A 21,576-nucleotide genomic window follows, 5' to 3' on the forward strand; every position below is an offset into this window, starting at 1 on the left:
AACTCCCAAGTTTTACAACATGTTAAGAAAACTTAAGCAGTAGACAAATTGAATACTCATAAATAAACACATTTCATTGGAAAAAAAGAAGAGCAAAGGATATGTTGAAAAAATTACAGCCACCTCAGAGATGATGAAATCTGCTATGAAGTCTAGTTAAAGAACTTGTTTCATTTCTTCTTAAGAAATTCTGTACATTTTTAATCTAAGGAGTACTTCAGGAAATCCAAAGATATTTGTACATTTATTACAGATTATTTCTACTTAAAAAACTGTCAGAATTAATAAGAAGAATGCTACTGCCTAATAGAAGAAATTATTAAGAATATCAGGCCAGAAATTTATGCCATAAATGGTAGACAGTGGTAGAGCATTAAGCATTGCATATTCTATAATACATATGATAATTATTATACTTCTACAGTTAATATGACTTCTTTGGTGGCTCAGACGGTAAAGCGTCTGCCTACAATGTGGGAGACCAGGGTTCAGTCCCTGGGTTGGGAAGATCTCCTGGAGAAGGAAATGGCAGTCCACTCCAGTATTCTTGCCTGGAAAATCCCATGGACGGAGGAGCCCCGTAGGCTATGTCAGTGGGCTCTCAAAGAGTCGGACACGACCGAGCGACTTCACTTTAACTTTTTCACAGTTAATATGAAATAAAAAGTCTTTGGATAATTTGCAAAAGACTCTTACGTAGCATGGATTAAGTGTGTCTATTTTTTAATAGGTCAGTAAAATCTAGTTTCCTTATAGGTCATATTGTTCAGTATCTTGAATCATTTAAGTAAAAAGTTGAGGAAATAACTGAATTTTTACTCTATTAAGTAAATGAGAATGAAAGCTGCTTTTACCCTGGTGGCCTTTGCTAATTTCAATAAATTTGAACTTTAGTTTATCAGTATTTCAGGGCAAGAAGAAGATTTATCAAAGTCCAGGAAGTTCACAAAGTGGGATATTTAATAGGAGACTCTTCTCCTGATAAATTGGGACTTCAGAAGGCATCACCCTTAGGCCGAGGAGATGGATTAGCCATCCTGAGGAGTTACAGACTACTTTGAAAAATGCCTATGTTGTCTAGTGAACCTTAAGCCTTGAATATAGTTTAACATGGTCCAGAACTGGTAGTGTTCTCTGATGCCCAAGAGAAGCAAAAACAAACCCTCTCAAAAAGAAAATGCCTTTGTTTTATCTACTCTCAAGTAGAGTGACCAGCATTGAGTCAAACATAAGCAGACATGCAACAAAATAAGACAATATGAATGAGAACAGGATACAGAAAAATACTTAATGCCTTAGAAATCTTAGAGATTGTCATGGTTAAGTATTACAAAGATGATTCGTTTTTACAGAAATAAGGGACAAGTTTGAATACAGTTGTAAGTCATAGAAAACTATAAAATGTGACCTATGAGATTTGAAATATAAAAAGTAAGAAAGGGCATTGTGAATTGAGACATGATAATTGAAATTTAAACCATGGATAGGTTTAAGAGAGTATATATAGATGATGTTAGAATTTGTGAATTGAAAGATAGACCAAGAGAAATCCCAAATACAGTGTGAAGAGAAAAAAAAAATGAAAGATACAGAAAAAAGGAAAAGTAGCATAGAGAATAGAGTGAAAATGTCCAATATATATATACCTAGAGAACTAGAAGGAGAAGAGAAAAAATTAATACAAAATATTTGAAGGGTTGATCACTGGAAAATTTCTAGAACATCAAATCAGAGGGTAAAGAAGTCTAACAAATTCCAAAAGTATATATTAAATCCACATGTAGAAAGTTATAGTGACTACAGAAGACCAAATATAGAAAATCTTTGCCAGATGAAAGGGCAGAAGTTCTTTAAAGTCATGTTAGTTAGTCTGATGGATGACTTTTCAGCAGCAGTAGTGGAAGCTCAATGACAGTAGAATATTTGTAATAGCCTGAAAGAAAATAACCACCAACTACAAATTCTACACCAAGCAAAAAATATCTTGTAAGAATGATTGTAAAATAGACCTTTAGACACACAGTTGAGTGTGCATGCCACCAGCTTACCAAAGAAAATTCTAAAGAATATATTTTAGGCAGAAGGAGAATACAGATCAGAGCTGCAAAAACGATAGTGGGGCAATGAAAGTCATTTTATATGAATAATATAAATGAGCATTGATTATTTAAAACAGTAATTATGAAACTTAAAAGTATACAGAGTTAAAACAACAACAGCAATGTATCAGGAGTAATGCTAAATGGAGAAAAAGGTATTTTTATAAGATGAATATTAGACTTTGATAAGTTAAAAGGATACATATAATATTTTTAAGGGTAACTGCTGAAAGAACAGTTTGGGCATAAAAATTCCAAACCAGTACAAGGAAAATGTTTGGAATAAGTCTGTCAAATAAATTCAAAGAAGAAAACTGTAGTAGGAGGGATAGAACAAGTGGGACAAGCAGGACAAAGGAGGATGGAGGTAGATGTACATCCATATGTAACAGTAATTCTTATTAAATATGAGTGGATTAACTGCCAGTTAAAAGATAAACATCAGACTGGATTTAAAAAGCCTAAGCAAATAGTTTTTAAGACTTCTATATCTAAGACTTGGGAGGGGTTCCCTGGCAGCTCAGATGGTAAAAGAATCTTCTTGCAATGCAGGAGACCTGGGTTTGATCCCTGGGTCGGGAAGATCCCCTGGAGAACAGAATGGCAACCCACTCCAGCAGTCTTGCATGGAAAATTCTATGGACAGAGAAGTCTGGCAAGCCACAGTCCATGGGGTTGCAAAGAGTCGGACATGACTGAGTGACTAGTACATGTAGTAAGTCTTGGAAAAAAAAGTGTTGCTCAAGAGGCTCATGTCATATTGATAAAACTTAACAAGGAAGACATGATTGTTTCCAGTCTGAACTCATCTGATAGCATAGCCTCAAAGTAAATCAGATGTAAAGACCAAAGAATAAGTAAACAACTGCAATGGGAGATTTAACATCCCTTTCTCAGTATTTGATAGAATAACTGTAAAATCAGTAAGAACTTTGAAGATTAGGACAAAAAGATTACCACTTGAATCCTTAGTCAACACCTTCCAGCTACAAAATATTTTCATTTGAGCATATTTTAAGCCACAAATTCAGTCTCAAATTTCAAAGCATTGAAACCATATTATTAATGATTGTGTTTTCTAATCACAGTGTATGTACAGTTAAATTTTAGCTAGAAATCAGTAACAGACAACTAGAATATTACCTTATGTTTGGAAATTAAATACATTTCTAAGGAATACCTGGGTAAAGAGGAAGTGTATCAGAAATTAGAAAATATTTTGTATTGAATTATAAAAATATTATAAGTTGTGGGATGCAGCTGTAATCGTTCTTAGAGGGAAATAAATACTTTTAAATGTGTATTCTGTCAGCTTCCCTCATGACTCAGTTGGTTAAGAATCTTCCTGCAATGCAGGAGACTGCCTGCTACATAGTAGACCTGGGTTTGATCCCTGGGTTGGAAAGATCCCCTGGAGGAGGAAATGGCAACCCACTCCAGTATTCTTGCCTGGGAAATCCCATGGACAGAGGAGCCTGGCAGGGTACAGTCCATGGGATCCAAAGAGTCAGACACGACTTAGCAACTAAACCACCCCCAAATGTATATTTTAGAAAAGAAGAGTTTAAAGTTAATGAGCTGATCAATCTCAGGAAGTCTGAGTAAGACCAGCAAAGTATGCCCAAAGAAAGAAGAAAGAAAAGGTGAAGATAAATGAAATAAAAAGCAGATTGACCTCAGCAGGAATAGTGAAATAAGGACCTCTGAAAGCCCCTCTGTAAAAGCAATGAGAACCTTGCCAAAAATTGTCAAAATCAACTTTTTCAGAACTCTGGAAATAAGAAAAGCTTGCAACAATCCAAGGAGTTTATTCAAGCAGGTGACTAAATCTTAGTAAGAACAGTTTGCTTTGTGACATTTTAATTTGCCCTGTTTCCATTCCCTTCTACCCAACTCTACAGTAATCTTGAAAACGAAGAGGTCCCATAGTCTTAGTGAAAACAGCAGTCTAGCAGCCACTGAAAGGGGCTGGATGGATTAAGAGATCTCTAAAAACATCGTTCTAGAGAATCTTCATTATTTGACCTGTCTAGAAGTTCCCTGGGAACCACCATTCATGAACTTTTATGATTTGGTCTGACTGGGAGCTCACGTATTTGCAAAAATCTTTTTCTCTGGAGACATTTGTCTATAGCATTTAGATGGCAATAGTTTAACTTTGTGACCATCTGAGGCAGTGGATAAAAGTTGGAGCGAACAAAGCTTAAAAGGAAGAACTGCAAAATAAGATATCCTAAGGGGCTTTGAAAAGCTCCAGGATATTCCTGGGAATTTTGAAGGTCACATATGTGCATAAAGCTGTGTCATGTCCAGGGCTGTATGCATGCTCAAGAAAGACTTAAGGCCTTACACTCTTGTCATGGCTGATCTTGAGTCTCTGTGCAAGCAGGATGTGATGGCTAATGTAGAGTTATAAACTGCCTGACTGAATGTTGAAAGCATCCCCCAATATGCATAGAGAACCCCTTGGCAAGGCATTTAAGGAAATCTCTCTGCAACTAGAGATTATCACTAAGCTAACCAAGCCATCAAAGAATACAGACTTCACAGGATTAGTTGAAGGTAAGTGTGAGTTGCTCAGTCATGTCTGACTCTTTGCAACCCCATGGTCACAGGCTCCTTTGTCCATGGAATTCTCCAGGCAAGAATACTGAAGTGTGTAGCCATTCCCTTCGCCAGGGCATCTTCTTAAACCAGGGATTGAACCCAGGTCTCACTCATTGCGGACAGTTTCTTTACTGTCTGAGCACCTAGGGAAATCAGAAGAGCACTAAATATGTAAATGGTAACAACAAGAAACAGCAATAACAACAAACCCTGAGGAGGGAGGAGAGGCTTGATTTACAGAGTTGCTACGTTATATTACTAAAAAAATTTTTTTTTCAACAAAATTATGAGGGATGCAGAAAAGTATGACTGATACAATGGAAAAACAGTAGTCAATAGATACTGTTCCTAGGAAAGTCTGGATTCTGGAGTTAACTAGACAGAAACTTTAGGTCACCTGTTTTAATTATGTTCAAGGAGCTAAAGAAAACTATGTCTAAGAACTAAAGGAGAACACAAGAATGATGTGTTACTAAATAGAGAACATCAGTAAAGAGATACAAATTATTTTTTCCCCAGGTAAATAGTTGCTTTATTTTTACTCACTTAAAAAAAAAAAAATTAGAGTATCAATGCTGTACAATTCTGTGTTAGTTTCTGCTGTACAGCAGAGTGAGTCAGTTACGTGTATACATGTATCCCATTGCTCTTGAACCTTCCTTCTAACACCCCCCAACAGATACAGATTATTAAAAGAACCAAATAGAAATTCTAGAGTTGAAAACTACAACTTGAAAAATTAACTAGAAGAGCTTAACAGGAGATTTGAGCTAGCTGAGGAAAGAATGAAAAAACTTGAAGAAAGATTAATTGGGATTGTCCAGTCTGAGGAACAAAAATAAAGAAAAGGGATGAAGAAAAATAAAACAGAGCCTCAGAGATCTATGGGATACCATCAAGCATACTAGCATGTGTTTTATAGAAGTTCCAAGAGGAAATGAGAAAAACATAGAAAGTATTCTTGAAGACATAATAGCCAAACTCGTTGCAAATTGGTAAAAGACAAACATCTGCACATTCAAGCACCTCAGCAGATTTCCAGAAGAATAAACAGTGATATTCACAACAATGACTTTCACATTAAGACATGTTATAATCAAGCCATTAAAAGCTAAATGTAAAAAGAATATTGAAAATAGCAAGAAAGGAGCAGCTTTTTTCATAAAAGTTAATCTCAGTAGGGTAAACAGGTGCTTTGAGAAATCATGGAAGCAAGAAGACAGTGGTATGATACATTCAAAGTACTGAAAGACTGCAAACCCAAGTATTTTTTATCTAGCAAAAATATCCTTCTAAATGGAGAAATTAAGACATTCTCAGCTAAATTAAAATTGTCATTAGCAGGTCTTCTCTGTATGATGTATTAGATGGATGGAGTCCTTCAGACTGAAATGAAAGGACACTCAATTCCACATGAAGAAATAAAGCACACACTTATAAAGATAACTTATACTATACTGTATAATTTGTACTCTTTGTTACCTATATAAATATAAAAGATATAGTTTTTGTAATTTTTTCCTGATTTAAAAGATAGCTGTATAAAGCAAAAATTATAAATGTGTTGATAGGCATATAATGTATAATGATATCATTTGTATGGCAATAATAGCACAAAAAAAAGAGAACAGGTATATAGAAGTGAAGCTTTCATGCAATACTGAAGTTGGTATTAATTCAAAACGGATTGTTATAAGTTATTAGTTAGGAAAATAACTCAAAAATATAGTAAAAGAAGTGGCAAGGGAATTTAAATGGTACTCTAGAAAATACCTATTTTAACAAAAAAAAGTCAGCAGTTGAGGAATAGAGGGGAAAAAAGGCATAAGACTTGCAGTAGATAGCAAAGACAGATATAAATCCTGTCTTATCAGTAATTAAATGTAAATAGATTAAGCATTTCTGTTAAAAGATAGGACATTGGCAGACTGGGTGAAGAAACATGAGTCAGCTATATAATATGCTGCCTCTAAGAGACCCACTGTATTTTTTTAATTGACATATGATTGCTTTGCAGTTGTTTTCTGTGAAACATCAACATGAATCAGCCATAGGTATACATATGTCGCCTCCCTCCTGAGTCTCCTTCCTCCCTCCCTCACCATCCCGCGCATCTAGGTTGATGCAGAGCCCCTGTTTGAGTCCCCTGAGTCGTACAGCAAATTCCCATGGCTTTCTGTTTTACATATTGTTATGTAAGTTTCCATGTTACTCTCTCTATACATCTCACCCATTCCTTCCCATCCCACCCCACCCCCCATGTCCATAAGTCTGTTCTCTATGTCTGCTTCTCCATTGCTGCCGTGCAAATAAATTCATTAGTACCATCTTTTTAGATTCCATGTATATGCATTAGTAGACGATATTTATCTTTCTCTTTCTGACTGACTTCACTTTGTATAATAGGCTCTAGATTCATCCACCTCATTAGAACGACTCAGATGTGTTCCTTTTTATGGCCAAGTAATATTCCATTGTGTAAATGTACCACATCTAATCCATTCACTCTGTTGATGGGCATAGAGGTTGCTTCTGTGTTCTAGCTATTGTAAATAGTGCTACAGTGAACATTGTGTACATGTGTGAGACACACTTTAGGTTAAAATACACCAGTAGATTGGCAATTAAAGGATGATATGTGTCCTGCATTGGCAGGTGAGTTCTTTATCACTGAGCCACCAGGGAACCCTTAAATATACACCAATAGGTTGACAATAAAAGGATGAAAAAGTATATACAAATACTGATTAAAAGGGAACTATGGTGGCTGAACTAATATCAGACAAAATAGACTTTAAGATGAAACTTGTTACTGGAGACAAGGGAGTTTTATAATATAAGGGTCAGTTCATCAGAAGGTGTAACAATTATAAACACATGTTCATCTTTCAAAGGAACCTCAAAATATATAAAGCAAAAACTGACAGAATTGAAGGCAGAAATACACAATTCAGTAATATTGGTTGCAAATGTAAATATTCTACTTTCAATAAGGAATAGAACAACTGGGTAGATCAACAAGAAATAGAAGACATGAACAAGCATGTAAACTTTAACAGAGCACTTCACCCCAAATCAGCAAAATTCACATTCTTCTCAAGTATTTCATGTACTTTTCTTCAGCATTGATATATATTAGGTCATAAAATAAATTTATTTCCAATATATTTGAAAGAATGAAATTATACAGAGTATGTTCTCTAGCTGTAAAGGAATGGAATTAGTAATCAGTAACAAGGAAATTTGGGGAATTTCATGAATCTGTAGAAATTTAACAGTCTTCCCTTAAATAATCAATGGGTCAAAAAAGAAATCACGAGGGAAGTTAAAAAAATACTTAGACACTAGTGAAAATGAAAACAACATACAAAAAATTATGAGATGTATCAAAACCAGTGCTCAGAGGGAGATTTATAGCTGTAAACCCCTCCATTAAAAAAGTAAGATCTCAAGTGAACCTAAACTTGCATCTTAATTAGCAAGGCAAAGAAGAGCAATCTAAACCCAAGTAGGCAGAAGGAAGGACATAATAAACATTTGAGTGGAAATAAATGAAATAGGGAATAGAAAAACAATAGAAAATAAACAAAATCAGAATTTGGTTATTTGAAAAGGTGAACAAAATTGACAAACCTTCAGCTAAACTGACCAAGAAAAAGAAATGAAAGAGTGGACATTAGTATGATATAACCAAAATTAAAAGATTGTAATAGAATTGTGAACTATTGTATGCCAACAAGTAGATAGCCAAGATGAAATAGACAAATTTGTAGAAAGACACAAAACTATTGAAACTGACTCGAGACAGAAAATTTGAATAGACCTATAATGAGAGATTGGATTAGTAATCAAGAACTTACCAAAAGAAGAGTATAGATCCATATGACTTTACTGGTGAATTCTACCAAACATTTAAAGAATTAAAACTAATACTTCATAAACTCTTCCGAAATATAGAAGAGGGACACTTCTAAGTCATTCTATGAAGCCGGTATTACTCTGATATTAAAACTAGACAATGATTGTACAGGAAAACTACAGGCCAGTAGTAGAATGTGTGTGTGTGTGTTAGTTGCTTTGCAACCCCATAGACCGTAGTCCACCAGTCCCCTATGTCCATGGGATTCTCCAGGCAAGAACACTGGAGTAGGTTGCCATTTCCTTCTCCAAAAGGAACTATAGAAAGAAAGAAAGTGAAGTCACTCAGCCATGTGTGACTCTTTGCGACCCCATGGACTGTAGCCTACCAAGCTCCTCCATCCATGGAATTTTCCAGGCAAGAGTACTGGAGTGGGTTGCCATTTCCTTCTCCAAATAGTAGAATATAGATGCAAAAATCTTCAGCAAAATACTACAAAACTGAATTAGCAGCATATAAAAAGGATTATGCACCATTCAGGTGGGATTTATCCCAGGACTGCAAGGGTAGTTCACCATACAAAAACCAGTCAACATAATTGCCAAATTAATGGGAGGACAGAAACACATTTCAAAAATTATCTCAGTATAAATAAAAAGGCGTTTAATTGAATTCAGCACCCTTTTATGATAAAACCTGTAATAAACCATGAATGAAAGGGAACTTCCTCAACTTCATAAAGAGTATCTATGAATAACCCACAACTAACATCATTTTTAATGGTGGAAGATTGAAAACATTTCCCCAAATATGAGGATCAAGACATCAGCTCTGTCCACCTCTATTTGACATTGTAGTGGAGGTTTTAGCTAGAACAATTAGACACAAAAAAGAAGGCATTCAGATTGGGAAGATAGTAAAACTGCTTGTAGATGGCATCATCTTATATGAATGATTCTCATTATTTATGGAGAATTCATCTACTCACTTAAATTTTTTATAGCTCCAAGATGAATACTTGTGACGCTTTTGCAGTCATTCATGGACATATGGGGAGAAAAAAAGGAAAATTGTGAAAAATTTGAGTTGCCTGACCTACACATTCTCACCTGAGGTTAAACAAGGCAACACTCTGCCTTTTTATTTCAGCTTTCATACAGAAGTGACCGGAGGATAGGGAACAGAATAACATAGTAAAAGCAGCTCTGGCTCTGGAGCCAGTTCTATGGCGTTTGAGTCTCAACTCTGGTACCCATTGGGAAAGGCCCCTTGGGAAAGTGGCCTTAGGCAAAGTACTTAATGCTTCTGAATCTCATTTTCTTTTTTGTGAAATAAAAGAGAATCAACTAGAATGAGATACCTTTAGGATTTAAGGTCATAATCTGTGTGTGTGAGTGTGTGTGTGTTTGTGTGTGTATGTATGTATTACTCCTGGAGAGTCATTCAGTACTTGCTTATTCAGCAGATGTGATGACTTTAGAAAGCATAACTACTGCAAATAGCAAGAACTTAACTATATGTGAATAACCCTACAAATTCTACAGATGAACTGTTAGAGCTAATATCAGGTTAATGGGGTTGCAGAATCAAGATCATTGTACAAAAATCAACTGTATTTTTACACACTAGCAATGAAAAATTAAAAAATGAAATTGAGAAAATTCCTTGTATAGTAGTATTAAAAAGAATAAAATACTTAGGAATAAATTTAACAAGAGAGGTGCAAGAGCTGGAAAGACATCCCATGTTCATAGATTACAAGACTTAATATTGTTAAGATGGCAGTACATCCCAGATTTGTCTGTAGATTGAGCTTAGTCCATATCAAAATTTCAGCTGTCTTTTTTGAAGAAATTGATGAGTTGGTTCTGAAATTCATATTGAAAGGAATTGACCAAGAATAGTCAAAATTAATCCTGAAAAAGAACAAAGTTAAAGGACTCACATTCTCAGTTTCACAACTTAATCAAAGCTAAATGGTACTGACATAAGAATTGACACATAGGAGAATTTCTCTGGTGGTCCAGTGGCTAAGACTCCATGCTTCCAATGCCTGGGTTCAACCCCTGGTTAGGGAACTAGATCCCACATGTGATAACTAAGACCCAGCACAGCCAAATAAATTAAAAAAAAAAAAAAAAAAGAATAGACATACTGATCAGTGGAATAGAGTTGGGGCTCCAGAAATAAACCATTACACTTACAGTTAGTTGCAAGGGTGCCACATCAATTCAATGGAAAAAAACAGTTTTTCAACACATGGTACTGGGACAGCTGGATATGCACATACAAAAGAATCAAGTTAGATACTTTGTCCAAAAAATATACATATTGAGACATATACTTAAGTGTAAGAGCAAAAGCTGTAAGACTAAAGAGAACATAGGCTTAAATCTTTGTGACTGGACATGGCAATAGTTCTGCAGATATGCCATGAAACACAGAAGGCACAGAGGAAAAACTGGATAAATTGGACTCCACTAAAATTAAATTTTTTTTTGCTTTAATGGGTCCTATGAAAAGACAGTTCACAGAAGGGAAGAAAATATTTAAAAATGGTATATTTGCTAAGGTGCTAGTATCTATGTTCAACAGTAAGACAAATAATCCAATTTTTAAATGGGCAAAGAATTTGAATAGACATTTCTCCAAGGAAGATACTCAGGTATCTTACTCAGGTATGAATAAGCACATGAAAAAATGCTCAACATCTTAGTCACTAGGAAAATGAAAATAAAAACTTCAGTGAGGTGTACCACCTCACACTGGTCAGAATAGCCATCATTAAAAAGTCAACAAATAATAAATGTTGGAGAGTGTGTGGAGAAAAGGAAACCCTTTTACATTGTTGGAGGGAATGTAAACTGGTGTATTCGCTATGGAAAACAGTGTGGACAACATGATCCACCGTCATGGTCCAACAGTCCCACTCTTGGGCATACGTCTGGAAAAGACGAAGACTAGTTTGAAAAGATACATGCACCCCAGTGTTCATAGCAGCACCATTTACAATAGCCAAACATGGAAGCAACCTATATGTCCATCAATAGATAAATGGATAAAGAAGTGGTGTGTATACAATGGAGTATTACTCAGCTATAAAAAAGAATGAAATAATGCCACTTGCAACAACATGAATGGACCCTAGAGATTATCATACTAAGTGAAGTAAGTCAGAAAGAGAAAGACAGAGACCAATATGATATCACTTATATGTGGAATCTAAAATAGAACACAGTCTGGGAGGCCCAGAACATAGTTATCACCTTATTTTTAAAATGTGATAATTTTAGCTAGGGGCCCCAGACTAATGAGTTGTTAATAACTTAACTGTATAAACACCTGACTCACAAACTGCTATCTACTAGCCATACTGTTTCTGCTGCCTTGTAACCAGTGGTCAGAGAATTCACAGCTTCTCCAGCAGTGGTTCACAGCCCTGGTTGCATGTTTAATCTGAAGGTCAGTCACCATTTTCAATGTAACGTGTCCAGGGTGATGGGTTACAAGTGCCCAGAAAAACAGTTTAGAAAAGAAGTTTGAGGGTGCAATCCCCAAGATGTTGAAGGAACTGCCTCAATAATACTTTTGATCAAAATACCTTCAATTATTCCTCAAATATCTTATTGTGCTTAAATATATGAAAGTAAATAAATACTGAGTCAAAAGTAAAAAAAGTTAAAAAAAAATAAAATAGAACACAAATGAACATATCTATGAAACAGAAACAGACTCAAGGACATAGAGAACAGACTTGTGGTGGCCACGGGAAAGGGGGGGTGGAGGGGGAACAGTTGGGAGTTTGGGATTAGCAGATGCAAACAAGTATATATAGGATGGATAAACAATAAGATTCTACTTTATAGCTAGGAAATTATATTCAGTATCCTTTGATAAACCAGAATGGAAAAGAATAGAAAAAATAGGTGTAACCAAGTCACTTTGCTGTTCACAGAAATTAACACACCATTGTAAAACAGTTATACTTCAATTAAAAAAAAACTTCAGTGAGGTATCACTTCAAAAAGAAGAACATTAACAATTGGTAAATGTGTAGATAAATTAGAACCTTCATACATTGTTGGTGTTAGAAAATGTAGTTAGAAAACTTCATCAAAAGTTAGAGTTACAATATGACTTAGCAGTTCTACTCTTTGTATACATTCTCTAGAGAATTGAAAACATACATTTGCATAAAAATATCTAAATGAGTGTTTGTAGCAGCATCATATATAATAGGTCAAAAGTGGAAAAACCGAAATGTCAATCCACTGATGAATGGATAAACCAAATGTGGCATATCCATACAAAGGAATGTTACTTGGCAATAATAAGGGAATGAAGTTCTGGTGCATGATACAATGTTTGAAATGAATGTTGAAAACATTATGCTAAGAGAAAGGGGCCAGACACAAAAGGCCCCATATAAGGTTTGATTCCATTTACATGAAATGTCCAAAATAGGCAAATCCATAGAGATCAAAAGTGTTACAGGGGCTAGAGGGATGGGGGAATAGAAGATGACTGTTAAAAGGTACAGAGTTTATTTTGGGGTTAATGACTGTTTTCTGAAATTAGTGGTAATGTACACAATTCTGTGAATGTAGTAAAATTCTTTTAATTATATACTTTTAAAGGGATATTTTGTGGTATGTGAATTATGTCTCAATAGAAACAGCAAACATAGACTTTCTAGAAAGCTAAATGTTGGTTTGAAAAAACTAACAAAATAGATAAACCTTTTATGAGACTGGTCAAAGGAAAAAAGTATGTGAAAATATCAGGAATAAAAAAGAATATGATATATTGGCTGATATTGAAAATATAATAAGATATTTTGAAAACCTTTTCCAGTAAATGAAAAAACTAGAGGGCATTCACAAATTCCTAGTAATATTATTTATAAAACCCACATAAGAGAAATTATAATTTAAAAGTTTGCATACTCATAATCATTAAAGAAATCAATCAGTAATGAAAGATCTTCTCAAAAATAAACTTGTTTTCTTTAGAGTCTTACAAAAAAATGGAGGAAAGAAATAATTCCTCCCTCATTTAAAAAACAGCACAACCTTGATATAAGAAAGTATAATATAAGAAAAAATATAGACCAGATTCACAAACAGGCCGATACAGCAGTACTGAGTTGGGTTCATCCTGGAAATACAAGGTAGGGTTAACGAAATCAGTGCTGTTCATCTCATTGCCAGATTGAAGGAGAAAAAACCATAATTCTGTGTATGTAGAGAAAAATTACATGGTGAAATTGAGTATCTGTTAATGAAGATGCTGTTGGCAAGTGGAATATAAGGTAGCTTTCTCAGTGTGATATTTGATATTTTAAATCAAACCTTATATTTAATGGTGAAACTTCGAAAGATTTCAAGCTGGGATCAAGAACAAGGCAGATGCGGTTTATGATCACTTCTATTCATCATTCTATTAGGGAAGAAAGAAAAATAAGCAAAATAAACTGTCATAGCATATGATATGATTGTGAACATAGAAAATTTAAAATATACAGATAAAAATTACTAACAACAGAATTCAGTAAGATAGCTGGATATGCACAAACAAAAATTATGTTTAACATATAAAAGTATAATTTCTGTGTATCTGCAGCAATTAGAAATTGAAATTTAAAACCAAGTTTATAAGAGCTACATAATCAGACATTCAAGAATCTTTTCCCATAACCAACCAGGGACCTGTTGTATAGCACAAGGAACTGGGGTCAGTGTTATGTAGAAGCCTGGAAAGGAGGGGTGTTTAGGGGAGAATGGATACATGTGTATGTATGGCTGAGTCCCTTGCACTGTTCATCTGAAACTACTGCAACATTGTTAATCAGCTATACCCCAATACAAAATAAAAAGTTTAAAGTTTGGGGAAAAAAGGAATCATCCCCCAAATTATATATAAGACTTCTTCATGGAGGATATATTAAAATCTTATTTAAATATTAAAGACCTAAATAAATTGAGAGAAATACTATTTATGGATTTTAAGCCCTTTAAAAAATTTTTTCTTTTGGCCACTTTGCTAAGCATGGAGGATCCTAGCTCCCCAACCAGGGATCGAACCCCTGCCACCTGCATTGAAAGTGCAGAGTCCTAACCACTGGACCACCAGGGGATCCCCCAAAATCTTTCTCTCTCGTTTTTTTCAGTGACATTAGTTCTTCCTATTTAATGTACAGATTCAGTGATATCACAACCATAATCGTAGAAGATTTACTTAGTCTTAAATAGACAACCTAACTCTAAGATTTATAAGGAAATACAGAGGGCTAAGTATAGCCAGGATACTTTTGAATTGGAAAAATAACAAGGTCGTAGAACTTGACCTACTAGATATTAAGATTTGTTTTGTAATTAGGACATTGTGGTGTTAGCAGAAGGCTAGACAAAGAGACGGTGGAATAGAATGTTTCTTGGAATGGAAATAGACCAACACATACATGGACACTTGATTTTTGATAGGAACATTATGAAGCAGTGGTCAAGGGCTTTTTAAAAAAATAATACCAAGATAGTATAATGGCAAAAACAAAACTGACTCCCTATCTCACAACATACACAAAAAAATCAACTCTATGTGGATTATAGACCAAAAAGTGAAAAGTGCCATTAAAAGTTTTATGGAAAAGTGTGACTTTAACCTTAGATAAGGATTATCAAACAAGATGGAAAAACAAAAAAGGAGAGATGATAGTACATTGTGTTCATGTAAAGGTAACATAAAGAGAGTGAAAAAAGCAAGTATAAAGTGGAAGAATATATTTGTAACACATGTAACTAACAAAGGACTTAGAATAATACCATTGAATTTTAATTATTAGATTACATATGTTTACATACGATTATATATGCTATTACATATTATATAAGTGAAGTGAAGTCACTCAGTTGTGTCCAACTCTTTGCAACCTCATGAACTGTAGCCTACCAGGATCCTCCGTCCATGGGATTTTCCAGGCAAGAGTACTGGACTGGGTAGCCATTTCCTTCTCCAGGGGATCTTTCCGACCCAGGGATCGAACCCGGGTCTCCCACATTGTAGGCAGACGTTTTACCGTCTGAGCCACAATGGATAATTAAATATATATACTGTTAGAATCAATAAGAAAACTACAACCCAATAGAAGAAGCCCTAAAACAGGCATATTATAACAGAAGAAATTAAAATTATTACTAAATTTACAAAATGTTCTATCAGGAAAATGTAAATTCAAATCATTATGAAATTTAACTATTCTTCTAAAAGTTACAGAAAATTTTAACGTCTGACAATACCAAGTGAAGATGAGGTTGTAGAGGATTGGAGGAATGTTCTGATGCAAGAGTAAACTGGCACAGTCACTTTTGGAAAGGTTTGGTATTAACCTGGTGATGTAGAACGTATGATGCATATGCTGTTACCTTGGAGTTCTTAGATAGATATTTAGACAAACTTGTGCACATGTGCCGTGGTACATATTTATAAGAATGTTTTTGACAACATTATTTGTAATGGTTCGGATCCGGAACCAGCACAAATATCCATCAGCAGTAGAATGGATGAGTAAATTCATGCAGTGGAATATTCTTTTCTTTTTTTTTGGAATATTCTATTGCAGTGAAAATAAATCAGCCACAGTCACGTGTAAGATCGTGAATGACTATATTAAAGTGTTGAGTTAAATAAATCATGTAAAGGGTATATAAACTACATATCCATTTATATGAAGCTCAAAAATGAAAATATATTGTCTAGAACATGCATTCTTGGCAGGGTTCATATTGTTTCTTTTGGTAGCAGAAATTGGTTCTTGGAGGTAAAAAAATGTTTGATATTATAATGGTTTGTGGCCCTCCAAAGCTTAACCCTATCTGCAAAATCTTCACTTAGTATTAATTTCTTTCTGAGTTTTCTCAAGAATCACATGAGCACCATTTACACTGACACTGAGTTCATGGAAGAGATGCAGAGCGTATGTAAGGTCTGGGCTACAATTGTGGTGATAGATGATTGGAAGACGTTCACATGATTGTTTGATCATGAAGTCATCACTAGAGGTAGTCTGCGTGTGTCAGTTGGTTGTCATTAGCTGCCTTGTGGATATGGTTTATGTTTGACCCTCTCCTTTTGTGTGTGACTTTGATTTTTAGAATTAAATATAATCTGTTTTATTATTTAATTCAACAAAAGTTATTTAGCCCATCAGTTATAACAAGTACTGAAAAGAAAAAAATGTCAGTAACATTTTAATGAGTACTAGTAGCTAATTAAGTTAAAAGTTTCTTCTCAGAGCAACCAGAAGTTCAAAGTTTATTAAATATTGTAGGAAATTAATTTTTTAATGTCTTGCTGGAAAAATAAATATTAATTTTTTAAAAACTTGATTGTATTGCCATTATTATATAATTTGCATATGTAATTTGATGTACTACAACCTCTATAAGGAATAAATTATATTAAAGCTTACAAATATAGTTATACAATTAAGTGAAATACTAATAACCGTTAATATTTTAACTTAAAAAGTTAAAAAAGAGTAGTCTTCAGATACTTTTTACTTATGAAATCAGGTACACATACAATATGTAAACAGGCTGTATATGTGTGCAGAAATTTCATAGGGTAGTGACTGGAATAAGATTTCTGAAAAGGCTCCTTAGGGTTGATAATAGAAAAAAAAATCAAGAAACATGTCTAGAAATACATGTATATGTGTTAAAACTACCAAGAAAAGCAGAGAAGTGATTACTGTAACATTTATGATATTACTTCTGAGATGGGTACTGGGTGCTTCTAGAGTTTCGACAGTGTTCTAGTTCTTGAACTGAGTAGTTGCCACTTTGGTATTTGCCCTGTAGTCTTTATGCTCATGTTTTATGTATTTTTCTGTAGTGGGTGTTATATTTCATAATAGAGAAAAAGTGGTTCATAGACTTCAAAATCTAGAAATGCTGTATATTGTTTAGGTTTTATATGCATGATTATGAACTAAATCTCCAGCTTAGTAAAGTTTCTTACTTTAAAAAAATAGATGTTGGCTGGTGAACAGCTTTTACCAGACCCCGGTTTTTTTTTTTTGTCTTAAGATGGGCCCAGTTTTTCATTCATCCGCTAATGATCAGAGATGCAATTGACCGAGAAGTTGAAGCTGTTGATAGTGGTAAGTGCTTTATGTCATACTGTTTTTTCCTTCATTGATCCAGTTATTTAGTACATTTATCATTCTTTATCACTCTTTATGTCATAAAGGGCTAAATTAAAATAGAAATGTCATGTTTATTACTGAAGCCATTAAGTGTCTATTCAGTATAGATTTGAAATAAATTGAAGGATTGTGGATTTTTGATTTTTCAGCCTTTGCTTTTTTTGAGGGTTTTACCACAGTGACTGACCTCTTACCATAATTCTTGATTCTTAAGACTAATACTGGGTATTCAAACTTTAGAAGTTCACATACTCTTTTTGCATGAAGAAATATTTCCTCTGAGGCTTTACTTTATGCACCATCCTGATATTAAAATAGCTTATTTTTTGTTACTTCTGTGTGTCAGTGCTTTGTGGATTTAGCTTCTGTACTGAAAATAATTCTGGTATGTTTATAGATGAAGAAACTAAACTCCTGAGCAGGAAACCTGTTAATTTTACTTTTTGATGATCTTTCTTATCTTTGTGATTTAAAGATTGATTGAAGACAATAAGGAAAACTGTGTGTCTGTATAGGGTGAGGATTCATTAGAGAACTGTGCTACAGATATCTCTCAGTTACAGGGTATCAGTAAAGAATATCACTGCAGATTAACCCTGCTTCCTTATTTTAGCATTAGAAACATGTAATAGTACACTTGGGGGGACTTCCAGTTCATATAAGTTAGGCTTGGCTTGCATGACTGAAGAGGCAAGGTCTTTGTACTAGTTCTTCCTTTTGTAAAATTTTCCCTTTGGTTTGATTGTGTGTCTATTTCTGATAATCATTTACTGCCTTCACTAGGCAAAATAAACTGCAGATGACTGGAAAGAACTATTTGTTTTCAAGTCAGCAAACTGTGTTTTACTTATAGAAATGTCACTAATTGTGGCCCTCAATTTATTAGTAAAAGAGGGTAGAATGGAGTTAGATTCCTCCTAGCTCTAGTCGCTTCTTATAACCAAAGATTTATTTTCTTCATTTTTGTTATTTACTTACCCACAACGGGGTTTTTTCATAGGCCCAGATAACTTTGTTGAATGTATGAAAACTAAAATAAATAAGGAAAACTCTAAAAGCCTTCCCTGCTTTTGGAACCTAGGAACTATATTCTGTGTCTTTAATTCTTTCAGGTGTGTTTTTATTTGTATAGTTTCAAGAGTGGGTTGAAATTGCCATTTAAAAGGTTAAACCCTGATGGTCCAGTGATAGGACTCAGAAATTGTACTGCTGGAGCCAGGCGACTTCACTTTCACTTTTCACTTTCATGCATTGGAGAAGGAAATGGCAGCCCACTCCAATATTCTTGCCTGGAGAATCCGAGGGCCGGCGGAGCCTGGTGGGCTGCCGTCTAAGGGGTCGCACAGAGTCGGACACGACTGAAGCGACTTAGCAGCAGCAGCAGCCCAGGCTCAGTCTTTGCTTGACAGACTAAGAGTTTACTAGTTGTGTGGTGCGCCCCCCCCCAAAAGATTAAATATCTCATTTAATTTTATGAGTTTAATTCAGAATATATTTTATTTTGAATGTGTGATATATGATATGTACTCACACACTCACAATAAGTAGTTTTGGTTTAAAATGAACTTAAGCTAAAGGCTCTGTTTGTTTTGTTTTTGATGATAGGAAACCTAGGTTTCAATTTGTAATCTGATACAAATAGCTAGGTATATATCATTAGTTACTTAACCTTCTAAGTAGAAAGGATTTACTTGAGATTAGGGAGATGAAAGGGATTTCCCCAGTGGCTCAGTGATAAAGAACCCACCTGTAGTGCAAGAGATGCAGGTTCGATCCATGGGTCGGCATGATCCCCTGGAGGAGGGCATGACAACCCACTCCAGTATTTTTGCCTGGAGAATCCGATGGGCAGAGAAGCCTGGCGGGCCATGGTCCATGGGGTCGCAGAGAGTCGGACACAGGTGAAGCGACTGAGCATGCCATGTATGCAAGGAGATGGGAGAGGTCTTAAAATTTTGGTGTAAAACACTAGTATTCATTAAGTAGTTGTTTTTTAGCTTATTGTTTATGATATATTATTCTCTTATTTGTATTTATAATACATTAGAAAATTTAAGATGAACTAAGTTTAGGTTCTGTGAACATTGAACGTATGAACATTTGGGGACTCAGTATTTACACATTGGTAGATACTGATATTTATTATGAACACAGCATAAATTTATCTTGGCTAAAGCCACAAAACATTTATAATTGAATAGTGTCACATGTTAACACATATCATATGTAGACCATTAAGAGTTAATAGCTCTAGGCCAGGTCGAAGTCAATATTGTAGTCACACATCTTAGCCTTTCTTTTTCCAGAATCAGTATCTACAAATAATGAGGTCTATTAAGCACTTTTGAAAGCTTCACAATTGGATGTTATTTTCTTTTATTCGGATGTAATAATCTTTATTCTATCATTCTCACCTCATTTGCATGTTTTTAGTTGCCTGCATGTTCTAATGACCCATTCAATGTGAGAGGAGTTGAAATGAAATTCAACTGTCATGGTAGATTCATTTTTTCATTTTCATTTCCTTCTCCTCCTGCTTATGGAAGAGATTCTTTCCTAGGTTTTAAATTTATACTTGTTGTACCTTCATTACGATGCCCTGCATTGACAGTCTGCTTTTGGTCTGATCTTTCAATGGAGTGGTTATACACATAAATTTATAAGAATTTGTTTGCACAATGCAGATAGGTCTGTTCAGTGTTTTATAATTTTCTTGAATACATTTAATCACAGAAGCCACAAATGTACACAGGATAGATCTTAAAATCAGATTGACTTATTGCTAAAATAAGATTGTAGTGAAAATATTATCCTTAATGATTAGCTCTTTATTTTAATGATTATTCATACTCTTACATAATCATGTGTAATTGCTTACATATTGTACCTTAGTAATTGAGATTGGGGATATGACCAAAGCTTTTTTTTAATAGAATCAAGTGGTTGAGTGTGTTCTCTAAGTGTTCAGTATTTGTACTCTATTTTTGTCAGTTGTAGGGAAATACTAGATTACTTTTTGTAGATATGTTTATATGTCTACTCTATTATAGTTTCCTGTTGCTGCTGTAACAAATTACCAGAAACTCAGTGGCTTAAAATAACAGATTTTTTTTTTAAACTTTTGGAGGTCGGAAATCTGAAATAATTTCCTCAGGACTGCATTTCTCTTGGCAGCCCCAAGGGAGAATCTGTTTCCTTTCCTACCTTCTAGATACCACCTACTTTCCTAGACTGTGGTTCCTTTCATTATCTTAAGAGCCATTGGTGTGGAATCTCCTTTGCTATCTGACCCTGCTTTTGTCTTAACATCTTCTGACCTTGATCCTCTTTTAAGGACCCTCTGATTACATTGGGACCACCCAGATAATATAGTAGAGTCCCCTCATCACAAGATCATTAATTTAATCACAGTGCACAGTTCCTTTTACCATATAAGGTAACATATTCACAGGTTTTGGAGATTAAGATATGGCCATCTTTGGGGGCCATTGTTCAGTCTTTCACACTTAATAATGGAATTGTTTCTTCTGTGTTATAGCCACCATATCTTCATATTTTTACAGAGATTTTAAAAATTTGCTCTGTTGAAGCTATGTATATATACTTTTTACTATGTATACTTTCCAGATATGGAAATTATAAATGTATTTTTTTTACTGTCTCATCTTTAATTTAGACTTCATGATTTATAACTGAAGTATGTTATTTCATATATGTTTCTACTTCTTTCCATCTCTTCCGTCACCACTTTGGTTTCTGCTCTCTTTACCAAGTATAACAGTGATGGCTCCTCATCAGTTTTCCTG

The 21,576-nt window shown here is 34.6% G+C and overlaps 1 protein-coding gene across 2 annotated transcripts in view; it reads left to right on the forward strand.

The window, feature by feature from the left end:
* NRDC (nardilysin convertase) overlaps positions 1 to 21,576 on the forward strand; it is a 105,298-nt gene that overhangs the window by 37,008 nt on the left and 46,714 nt on the right. For both annotated transcript variants that reach the window (XM_061121912.1, XM_061121913.1), the window contains one exon: positions 17,652 to 17,725. In XM_061121912.1, coding sequence (XP_060977895.1) covers positions 17,652 to 17,725 — 74 coding nt within the window. The remainder of the gene's footprint in view (positions 1 to 17,651; positions 17,726 to 21,576) is intronic.

Source organism: Dama dama, chromosome 20 (genome assembly GCF_033118175.1).
Source record: "Dama dama isolate Ldn47 chromosome 20, ASM3311817v1, whole genome shotgun sequence".
NCBI classification, from domain to species: domain Eukaryota; kingdom Metazoa; phylum Chordata; class Mammalia; order Artiodactyla; family Cervidae; genus Dama; species Dama dama.